The following is a 12,352-nucleotide window of genomic DNA, read 5'->3' as shown; positions in this document are numbered from 1 at the left end:
TAGTATTTCAGTTTATTTTCTTCCTTATGTTACCAACTTTATGCTCCATTCCCATATATAAGAGTTGGTACCAGGTCTCCTTTGTGAACTGCCAGTTAAGATTTCAATGTAAGGTTTTTTATTTGCTTTAACTGATTTCCGTGCACCATTCACTCTTCTTCGATATTTTTTCAATTTTTTTCATCAATGAAAACAACTTCTCGAATATACTTAATCATCCATCTGTTCCATTATTTCCCCATTTACTCATACTTTACACCCAGATTCATTAATCTCTTTCAAAAACCACTACATAAGATTTATCAATATTCATCACCAAATCATTTTCCTCACAAACATTATCACCAGCGCCTGCAGGTCTTCTCTACTATCAATAAGAAGAACAGCATTGTCAGTTTTTTTGTTCTTACCTATCTAATAAAATTTCTCCTTCCGATAAGGTTTTCTGTAGCATCCTCTTTTTTGCTCTTCTTAATACGAGAGGTGATTCCGTACTGATTTGTGGTTCGAAGTCAATGAAAATCTCTTTTTCCATTTTTTCAGTATCCGTTGTCGTTGTTGTCGTAGTTCCAGAGGTCTCAGTCGACATGGAATTTTCGGATTGCAAAGTCGAGGTCTTTGATAGCTGCCCTGATGTCTGTTTCTGGACTGTTTGAGTTTGACTCGCTGGTGGTTTCGGTGGTGTATATTCGACCTTCATCATCTGCTGCGCTGCGATCTTCTGCTGCAGATAGTCAAGGTTTTTCTGGTTTAATTCCATACTCTGTTGAATCTTTTGCATATCTTCGACTAATGAATGTTCGTCTATAGTGTCATCTCTTTCATCTGTATGTATGAATTGAAAGTTTTGTCTGAAATATTCTTGGCTATGGTCTCGCGGCAGTTTTGGAAGATCCATGCTCGGTGTTGATTGTCTTCTTGGCAGCGTTGCATACGGGGTACTATTTCTAGAAGTGTTCGTCGATGTTGACAAAGGTGTTGATGCATATTGTATGGTCGGTTGGTCCACTAGAGTTACTTGTTTCTTTGGAGTAGTTTCTGAAGGAGTGGCAGTCGCTTTAGGTGGAGGAGTTGCTATAGATCGCGGTGGTGTTGGTGTCGGACGGGGTGGGGGAGTCGAAAGTGACCTGGGCGATCTAGGTTCTTCTGACTGCGTTCGCTGAAGACGTTCATGTTCCATTTCACTACAAACCAAACAAAAAATGATCAAACACCAGTAACATTTTTGACATATTAACATAGATGAAAAAGACTATGGAAGTTTTGGTATTTACTAAGCTTATGACCTATCATAGACTGGTTAAGGGATCACTTTACACACCTGCAAAACTCACCATTCTACCCATGATTGACAATCAAACTATTCAAAATTTTATACTTCTAAATACATCATTAATCTCATGACACTAAATGTGTGTCAATCATGGGTAAAATAAATATTGATAATTATGTTTTCAGGCATTTCCCAGTATAAAAAATAATCCAGTTTAGATCTTGTTTACATCCAACTAAAAGGATGTCTACTGAATAAAAGCCTTTTCAATCCAACCATAGATGGCTCTAGGGAACTCATGTGTTCAGAGTCGTGAGATTAATGCAAAATGTAGGAGTTTCAAAATTTTATAAGTATGGTTGTCAATAATGGATATAATGGTTAACGTTACACGTGTACAAAGTTATCACTCGACCAGTTTTTGACAGGTCGTAAGCCCTGTGAATACCCAGGCTTCCATATTCCTCTTCATCACATTTGGACACACCCAAAATGATATATTTTCAGTTAATTTAAAACCTTATGTCTAACCTTTCGCTAAAACTGAAGGACGATTGCTGATCGTAAGTTATTGGAGACAATGGTCCCCCTAGCGAGTCGAACTTTTCACCCCCTGCCGCCGAAAAGCTCTTCAACAATTTCTTCCCATTCCCATTAAGCTCTCCATTCGTCTGGACGCCTTGTGCCACCATCTTTACCTTAAAAAAGGTAAATTGTCATTATTCCGAAACATATATCACTTTATCCAGTATTTGAAGATAACTTGAAAACTTTTTTTATTACATTTGTAAAATTATATGTGTTGTATAAATATTTATTTTTAGTTTAAGAAGAGGATATTTTTATTTTTTATTAACATAAATTGTATAGATTTATTTAAATCACAATTTTAAACATTTTTTTTGCAGTGACCCACCAAGCCACCTTGTGTGTCTTGTCGGTTTGTTTTCATTATTTACAAAAATACTTCAATTTCATACTATTCCTGTGAGCCTAAGCAGCTCATTATTAGAAATAGGTATCGAATTGTGGTAAAGTGGGTTCAAACCTAGAAACTTTGAGTCGAGAGTCCGTGACCATGGGTCCACAAACCGACACTAAAAGTGTCCAACCAATTTTAATTTCTTAATTTTTTTTAAAATTAGCTTATATGTTTTACTCTAATATTAACTTTTATTTACACTTATATATCATCAAATATTTATTTACATCTTCTGAAAATAAACAAAATATCTATTTTTAAATTCTTTCAGACTCTTTTCAATCTTATACATTAAGGCATCTCATCATACATTTTCAAACCCTTATACATTAACGATTTAAAGAAATAATGAAAATTCTTCATATTAAAATCAACGTGGCGAAGTGACGTCAGTTTCGAAAGAGATTCAATAAATTAAAATGTCGTTTCTTTGTTTTTTTTCAAAGCAATAAAAATATATTATAAATATTTTAGAGTCTATTATCATAAATATGTTTTACGAATTTTAACCTGTAATAGCAACATGATAATAAAAGTATTATAAATGCGTGACTAAGTTTCTGAACATGAGGTTTGCGAAGGGATTTTGTTACTTACTACGTAAAACTGTTTTTTTGAAAATAATTACAAAAACTGACAAGTTTTAAAAATCTCACCCGTTTCACAGTTCTTGGGCTTAAAGATAAGTAATTCGGAGGAAGAGGTTTTCTTCCTAAACACACTTCTGTCTGAGTGGCTTGCGTCTTCATGGGACCCCTCTTGAGTTTTTCTGAAAAAATAAATGGTATTAGAAAATCACGTTTGTCATGTTTTTAATATAATATTCTTCTCGAACCATGGAATATTTGTAATTAAACAATACGAAATTAACGAAGGAAGAAATTTGGCATTTAAATACCACGCTTGTTGCTGAGTTTTAGTACCTAAGTATAAAAGCTCAAATTCACACAGCAATATGGATTGATGTGTGCATTTCCATGGGGAAAGATCCATGCATGATATGAACCTTAGTGACAGAATAAGAAATAAGGAAATCAGGAACCGAATTTTAATAATTCATATTCAATAAATTCTATTCCATTCAATTTATTTATTTATAATTAACATACACATTACAAACATAATATTTAAAGCGTATACATTAAAAAACATAAATATTGAAAAATGCAAGAATACTATTTCTAAAGGTGTATAAGAATCCCGCTTCGGAAAACTCCTTCAGACACATGGAACAGATCAATATCCAGTGATATATTGTTCAACATAGCGGTAGCTCTTTCTACAGGCATATCCATCAGTAGGTTGGTCCTGTGTATACGAATGTGAAACAATCTAAGCCGACGCTATCTTAGGTAACTATCGGAAACATACAGACCAATGCTCCGGATAATTTCAGGATTATCGATCATGTATTGCGTACCAAAACTGATGTGGCAATGGGTAGGACATGTTCTGAGACAATATCCCAAATGATTGATCCCTAAAATTTTAAGATGAAGACCTTGGAAATGTAAGAGATACGTCAGAATACTACAAAAAGATAATTCGATGAAATGTAGGCGTAAAAATTGGACGCCTGTCTATATCTGCAAAGAAAGAGCGCAATGGCAGTTTAAAGTACATTAAAGCAGTGGAAAACTCATATGGTTAATTAACATGGTTTTTATTATTATATTTTTTATTATTATTAAAAATGTAGAAATTAAAATTTGATGTATGTAAAATAATAAAATTAGAGAAAACCACGTTAATATTACATATTTGAGTGTGGGAGTGTATTTGAACGTATTTCAAAGAGAGGTTATCAAACTCTTAAAAAGTTTAAATATATTCAGAAAAGTCGTAACTTAAAATGAAATATCTGTAAACGTGCTCGGAAAATATTTCGGTCATGGCTTGCCAATTCGGAAAAAAAGGCAAGTTGCTGCTTTTAGCCTTATCTTTGATGTTTACGAGTTTAACAAGTAGCTTTTTTAGAATCAATACACCATTTAGTGACATAAATATTAGAGTAATATTTCGCTCTCTTGTTTCAAGAAATTTTATTTTGTTAAGAATTTTTATTTGACCAGTCGATTATTAACAACTTATTTTTATTATTTATTAGGTTGGACATTGAATTATTCAACCTACGGATGATACATCAAAATTGTAGGTACGAGTAACTCAACCTGAAGACACATAGTGTGTAAAAAATATCTCTTGAACAAACTTAAATAAAATGAAAACATTTCTAGTACATTTCGCTCACTCCTTTCAACAACGTCAAATATCAAAAATCGACAATTTTCAGTCGTGCATGTTTTCAGAATGCCCAGAAAGTGTACTATATCTCAGCAAAAGAGGCATATTTTTAACTTAATATTTACCTGCTACAGGGCAGAAAGCATTGTTTTTTTGCATTTTGAAGAAAAGGTATTGCTTAATTATTTTTTTTTATTTACAAAATATTTTTCAAATGGAGTAAAAACCTTCAGATTTTACCTTACAAGATCTGTTGCACAGTAAAAAGTTCAATAGGAGGCGTAATATTTATTTTTAATACATTGTATTATGTTTTTAAACTCAAGTTTTTTTGATTTATGACGTTTTGGCGATCTGTAAAAAAATGTTTTTAACCATAATTATAAAAAAGGCACTGGATTTAGCTAAGGAAAGTGAAATTGTTTATTGATTCGGCATTAACTTTGTGGAATGATATGTTGATTATTTCCAAAAATAAATTAAACACTTTTTTAATAAAGAAAATTAAAACCATTCAGCGAAAGTTAAACTGGCAGTGCACGGTATTGCCTTGAATGGATTTGGAGCATGGAGTTGGCAAAAGAAGTATGGAAGAAAACTGAATGAACTAGACATTGCATTTTCTCAAAATAAAGAGCGGCAAAACAATGCATGAATGAAATATTTGAATGGTGACATAAGCAAAAAATGCAAGGCTGAGATAAGCATTATAGATAAAATTTTGAATGGCGTATTAAGATGATAAGGGCATGTGAATCGAATGAGTAAAAAAGAAGAGTAAAACAAATAAATGAGGTGAATTCAGTTGGTAATGGAAGCAAAGAAAGACCAAGGATATCATGGCATTATCATTTCCATCTTTTTTATTTTTGTTTTCTGTTAAAGTCAATTAATTATTTGTAGTTAAAATTATTTTTGTAGTTAATTATTGTTCACCTCCTTAGTGTAATGGTTAGCACGCTCGGCTACCGTTCTGGAGGTCCCGGGTTCGATTCCCAGGGGGGGGGTCAAATAAAGTGATTTTTTTCACTCTAATATTTATTCAATATTACCCTGGACTGGTACCTGAAGCGGAGGACTGATCACCTTTTCTTCGTGTGGTGACGATCAAGATAATACTGTGTTTGTATAATGCAGTGCTCTATGCGCCATTGGGGTGCGGATAAGGGCTCAAAATGAAAAGTAAAAATTACAATTTTTATCTTATCTTACTTCATATAATATTCTATTGTATCCTTGCCAGTGCCCTTTACTATGACCTAAAATATAACTCACACATACCCACATACAGGCCATACCTTTGTGGGATAATTTTTTGTATTTATATTCTATATTTTTTTTGTACTTATATTTATATTATGTTATGAAATCCAAAAGAATTAAAAAAAAATAAAATAAAAAGTATTTCTAATGCTTGAAAGTAGTCAGATAAGGGAAGTCGGAATAATCGGCGAGTATGTATGAGTAGATCTATGAATTTGGAATAGGTGGAGATTTCTTGCGAAGAGAGGTTAGTGTGGCGTTGTTTGCTCTCTGCCTGCCCCTGTGGTGAAGCAGTATGGTGGTTAGTTAGTTGGTTAGCTAATAACGGGATTGTGCACGTTCTCGGGTTGATATATCGATTTTGGTTATATATCAGAAACGTGATTAATTTCATTGGCACAAGTTATCTAAAGGCAGGTAATTATAATATATACACGAAATTAATACTGCAGCCGGGTAGCGGTTAATTAATATTGGAATTTAAACACAGCGAAACCATGTAATAACTAACCATCAACCATTTTACCACAGAGGTAGGCAGAAAGAATAGAATGCCACAATGTTAATAATGATTTTAAAATACGATAAAAAATATCACATAGACTTAATTATAACTTTAACCGATTCAAAAGAGTTTTTCAAGATTTTGAGTGTGTCCAAATACTTGTTCACAGAATCTGGATTATCTCCAATTACAGGAATTATTGTCATATGATTTTTTCACATACTTATAAAAGAGTTTCTGCTCAATAAAAAGCTTCTTTTCATCTCACCAATACATCGGCTGTTCAAACTCAAATATCAAAGCTGTAGTAGATTCTACTTAGTCCAAAAATGAAAAAAACCTAATACAAAAAATGTCCCCTACTGTGTTTTAAGTTTGGACAGCTGAGACGTCTCTAGTGAAGTTCTAGTGATTCAAGAATAATGTTTAAAAATAAGTTCATGTATATGGAACTTCTAAGAATTTGAGTAGTGTAGTTGTCAATAATGGGTAGAATTAGTGAATGTTACACGTGTGTAAAGTGATCACGTAGATTCTACTTAGTCCAAAAATGCAAAAAAACGTACTACAAAAAAATGTCCCTTACTGTGTTTTAAGTTTGACAGCTGAGACGTCTCTAGTGATTCAAGAATAATGTTTAAAAATAAGTTCATGTATATAGAATTTCCGAGAATTTGAGTAGTGTGGTTGTCAATAATGGGTAGAATTAGTGAATGTTACACGTGTGTAAAGTAATCACTTAAACCAGCCTATGACCAGACTTTCATATTCTTCTTCATCTTTGATGAGATGTCAAAAAATAATATCAGAAAAGTTTTCTTTGAATCGTTATGTGCATATAATGGATGTCAAGAATAATACAAGTTTTTTAAAATCATTTTGAAATTGAATTGTATGGTTGGAATCATCTTTCATACATAAATTGAACAAGTATTTCAAATGGGAATAATTGGCGGATATGTATGAGAAACTTTTTTTATTTATTTTTTGTAAATAATAAAAACCCGCAAAACCTCTACTTTTAGAGACTTGTCTGCAGATAGGATAATAAGGATAGAAAACGTAAATTTAAAAATACATCACACACACCCAGACCGATTCAAAATAAATCTTTCTTCAATTTATTTTCCTCTTGACGGAATCGAACCCGCGTCACCAGTTTTGCAGTCGAACGTCTAACCAGCTACGCCACGGCGTCTGTCAGTTTGGATATGAGTAAAGAATGGGTGTGGAAAAAATAATGTTTAGGGAAATGTACTTAAAAGCAGAAAAAAACGAAGAAAATGCGGTATTATCAAATACTTCAGATCTTGTGTGTAGATAGGTGAGAAATCGGAATAATCGGCGGGAATGTATTACGAGATGCATGAATGTAGAAGAGGCGAAGAATCTTCAGTGAGAAGTTTTTTTTACCTGCCTACCCCTTCGGGAAAGTGATTTGATGGTTGTGTAGAAAGTGAAAATATTTTAATATTTATTTAAAGATTATGCTTTCTCAAACATACGAAAAATCCTTCAGAAAAATTTTCAGCGTTGAAAAATGTTAAAACAATCCTTCTGGAAATTTCTAATAAATCACAAACTCTCCTGATATTTTTGTACTAGAGTATTCATTCCCTCTTTCCAATTTCACCTTTTTCCACCCTCAAACTTTTTACCACCTCAAGAGGTATCTCAAACTTTTAAATGTCAAAACTGTATTTCTGATGATACCTTCTGAATCAATTTCCGAAATACCGTAATAAAATTAACTGTCAACTAAAAAAAAAAGTTTTTTATATTGATTTTGTAACGACGCTCGTCTGAAAATTTAAGAAAGTTCGTAGAAACACATAAGCATTGCATTTTCTCTCTCTCTGTATACTCCTGCGGATGTGGTGTGATGGTTAGTTAGTTATTTAGACAGTGAACTTATAAAATGTGTTTTTTTATTAATGTGTCACGAGATTGATCAATGTTTATGTTCAAAAGGAGTTCTATCATGGGTGTAAAATTAGTGAATGTAGAACGTGTGTAAAGTGATCACTTAACCAGCCTACGACAGGGCTTAAGCTCTGTAAATATCCAGACCATATATTCTTCTTTATCTTAGTTGAAATGTAATAATAATTTCAATTTCTTTGTTGTACGCCATAAGTTTTTCAGACACACATGTTCTTCTTTATCTTTGTTGAGATATTTAATTTCGACAGCATCCCTTTACACACACACACACACACACACACACCTTATATACATACACTCACACACACCCACCCTCCCAAATTAAAAAAAATATCTTTTCTCTCTTACTATACAATAAAGTTTTCTTGTATGTGGAGTTATGAAATTGGCTTTTGGTATTGTAAAATCTAAATAAATAAAAAAAAGGATTTTCAATTAATGTTTTACTTAGTAAATAGCACTATGCATTCCGCATCATTTTCAAACACCGTATATGCATCGAATCACGTGTCACAGTAGATTTTAAGAAATAGTCCTATTTACTAAGTAAAACATTAATTAAAAATGGATAGATTTTACCACAAAGTGACTGCCGAATCAATTAATGATTAAAAAGGATTAGCTGAATAAATCCGCATTAAATTAAAATAATATTTATTTATTTAAAAACATATTACATACATAAGTCATATACTTATAAAATATTCCCGATGAGTAATTTCTATTTTTCATTTTGGGACATGGGATTAAGATTAATAAGACTGTAACACAAAATATAAAGTGATAAAAAAGTTTTTTTTAAATAACCATAACTAATACTTATACATGGTAAAATATAAAAACAATAAACAGTTATTTTAAATAGGCATAAGAATCATATTTAAAGAAATAAATGAGAAAAATAAAATAAAATGTCATTTTTTATTATTATTAATAATATTAGTAGAGAGGGTGTGGTTTCATTTTATTTGAGATCACGTAGCCGTTTGATTTATTATCATGACAGATGGGGGTTGTGTATATAATCCTTGTACTCCTTAATATCTTTATCCTTTACGGGATGATAAGGCATTTTCTACGTTTTATGTTATATATCACCCCTTCTCAACTTATCTCCTGTCAAGATTGAATAAGTTTCTACTCGATAGCTTCTGTACGAGAAAAATACACTGGAGCTAATCGATGATACATGAATTAACGTAACACATATTATATTTAAGACTCAAGTTGGAAAAGGGGGAACATTTTGCAAAACAGGGCCCAACAAGACGGACCTCATTTTTTTAAAAATGAAGACCGTGGGAGAATAAAAGAGTCGTCGAAAGATCTCGAAAAAGAGTCGGGTTGTGGTCCTGTGGTTAGTGTCGCGGACTCTTAAGTCAGAGTTTCTTGGATCGAGCCCACTCTACCACAGTTTGACAACTAATTCTAATAATGAACTGCTTAGGCTTACAGAAATAATATGAAATTGAAATATTTGTGTACATAATAAAAAAAATACACAAATATTTCTCTTTTTTATAAAAAAGATGGTCCGATGACGTAGCCACTGTTATGGGGTAGAAATTGGCTGCAAACAGCAAACGACTGAAGGAAATTGAAGGATACTGACGAGTCCTTTATTCAGTTGTGAGAAACAGAAGGCAAGAGAAGAAAAAAATAACATTTTATATTGTAAACGTATTGCATTATCCATTATCTATATTAATGATATTCGCATGCTCCGAATCCCATGGACAGCTAGACGCACCAGCGAGTCCATTTGTCAGAAGTTGCACTTGGATGACTTGAATCTGGTCAGTGTATGTACACGATGGATTCTTCAGTTCTTTGGACATGTTGCGCCTGGCAATGAGGATAGCCTGGAATGACAGCTGTAATTGGTAGCCTGTAGAGAAAGGGAGGGAAAAGAAGATCCCCACACAATGGACCGATCGAATGAAGGCAGCAGCAGGCACCTCGGTGGTTGGAGCGCTACGCAACTGGAGAAGAGTCATTGCTTCGACAAGGGTCACTTAAGAATGAGGAGTAAGACGGAGAAGAAGAAAGGTTCGTTTGTTCAAAATCTCAAACGATCTGAAGTTATGAAAAAATTGAAAATTTGACACAAACATAATGATAAATATAACTACCGTGTGACACTATCTTATTCAATCGCTTTGTGTCGTTTTGTATACGTCGCTCTCTTTTGCTCCACTCCCGTGGTGTCGGAACGTAAAGCTATTTTTCTCCTTCTCTCTTCGTTATATCTTTACTCTCTCTCATGTAACGAAATATCCCTAATAAACGTGACGCGTTCTTTAAAATCACTCTCAATGCTCGTCCAAATATCGATAACCGAATCGCCGCCTAAGAAATTTCACTTATAAAACATAACATTTAAGTTATCATATGATTGTTTGAAAAAATGTCAGGTTGAATAGGTAAAGTTAAAACCCTGTGTAAATTTAAATTCCAAATTCATCTCGAACAAGACTTCATAAATAATAATTTATTGATGTATTCTTTTGAATAATTCATCGTATTGATGACAGTATCGATATTGTTGATTTGAAATATGCTAATTTATACAAATTTTGTACCACAAAATATCAAAACATGTAACTTTTCCTAATTGCCCTTACTTGTATAACAAGTTGCTTGTATAACGGTTTAAAAATATGATTTAAAAAATATACCTTTATATATTCGGCATCCCTATGATGTAATAAATGACAAAGAAAAGTAATAATGACAGTAATAAAAGTTGTACGTGCAGTAATTTAGACGTGATAGAAGTATAACTTCTTAAAAAATAAGGAAAAAGAGTAATTTAACGTGAGTGACATAGAAAGAAAGAACTGAAATATCTCATCAGAAATACGAGTATAACACAAAATTTGCATTAAAAAAACAGTTTTTATTTGTTTATTTATTTTTTTAATATGTACACTATCATTGATTCGTGCTTCAATAAGTTTTATCGGATATGATGAAAAAAATCCAATAAAATGTAAAATAATTTAAATCACGTCATTTTTCAATCACTAGAATATGATGTATATTATCCACTGACACTTCGTGATGGAATTGCATTTTTAATATGTTATTAGATTAAAACCAATATTTTTAGCTTTTTCACTTTATTTTTATTTGACCAGCGACCGGGTTTCGTCGTTACCGACATCATCAGACTGGTCTGATGATGTCGGTACATCCAAGCAATCTACACCAGTTTGATGATGTCGGTAACGACGAAACCCGGTCGCTGGTCAAATAAAAATAAAGTGGAAAAGCTAAAAATATTGGTTTTAATCTAATAACATATTACTAGAATTTGAGACATAATGCCGGCCTGTTCGAAGACTGCACATAGCCGGAAAACAACAGCACTGCCAAAAATGAAGTTATCAGTGGTTTGATCACATCTCGACGATCTAATAAAATTTGTCACAGCTAAATTCAACTACATTATACGCATTTTCGTAATTTTTAAAAGTTGATTATAAAAAAATAGCAAACTTTAAAAGTGCAAACAATACTTTATTCTTTTTCCAAAGCAAGATTATCGAATGAAACAGTACGTCGATATCAAACAGCAAAGTCACTTCATGACGATTGTCCGAAGGTAATAAATATAATTTCAATAAATTGAAACAATAAATAGAGAATAATATTATCAATATTATCAATATTTAAAGCATTTACTTTGTGGTTAGTCATTTTTACTTTATTTTTTAAAATGTTAATAATATTGGTATATACCATAACCACTCACCGAGATTTTTATGTCTACCGTTTTCGAGACGAACCCGTCTCTTCGTCAGGACAATCACTAACACAGCATGCAAACAAAACCACCAGAGAATAATAAATATAAATTAGGGCATATCAGACATCGGCTCTTAATGCATGTTTGTTCTGCAACCCCTAGTGCATGTTGGTCTTTTTTTGGGTCGACTAAAATTGCATGTGATAAATATTTTGTATAGTTTTAAGTGTGTGAATAGTGCTATGGTAGTGACAGGTACAATTGTTTGCATGCTGTGGTAGTGATTTTCCTGACGAAGATATGGGTACGTCTCGAAACCGGTAGATATAAAAATCTCGGTGAGTGGTTATGTACTAAAATCATTGAAATGTTTGAAAAAAAATTATGTAA

General features: G+C 32.5%; 1 protein-coding gene across 1 annotated transcript in view; it reads right to left on the bottom strand.

The window, feature by feature from the left end:
• LOC148308309 (uncharacterized) overlaps positions 1-12,352 on the bottom strand; it is a 31,801-nt gene that overhangs the window by 7,268 nt on the left and 12,181 nt on the right. Inside the window, exons 5-7 of the mRNA XM_088261947.1 lie at positions 2,912-3,024; positions 1,805-1,971; positions 411-1,184 (exon numbers count right to left, since the gene is read on the bottom strand). Of these exons, the coding sequence (XP_088118073.1) occupies positions 411-1,184; positions 1,805-1,971; positions 2,912-3,024 (1,054 nt within the window). The remainder of the gene's footprint in view (positions 1-410; positions 1,185-1,804; positions 1,972-2,911; positions 3,025-12,352) is intronic.

Source organism: Brachycentrus maculatus, unplaced genomic scaffold, assembly GCF_059751285.1.
Source record: "Brachycentrus maculatus isolate JH-2025_06_01 unplaced genomic scaffold, ASM5975128v1 h1tg000170l, whole genome shotgun sequence".
Lineage (NCBI taxonomy): Eukaryota > Metazoa > Arthropoda > Insecta > Trichoptera > Brachycentridae > Brachycentrus > Brachycentrus maculatus.
The sequence above is the reverse complement of the archived record's forward strand: the minus strand, read 5'-3'. Positions and strand labels throughout refer to the sequence as shown.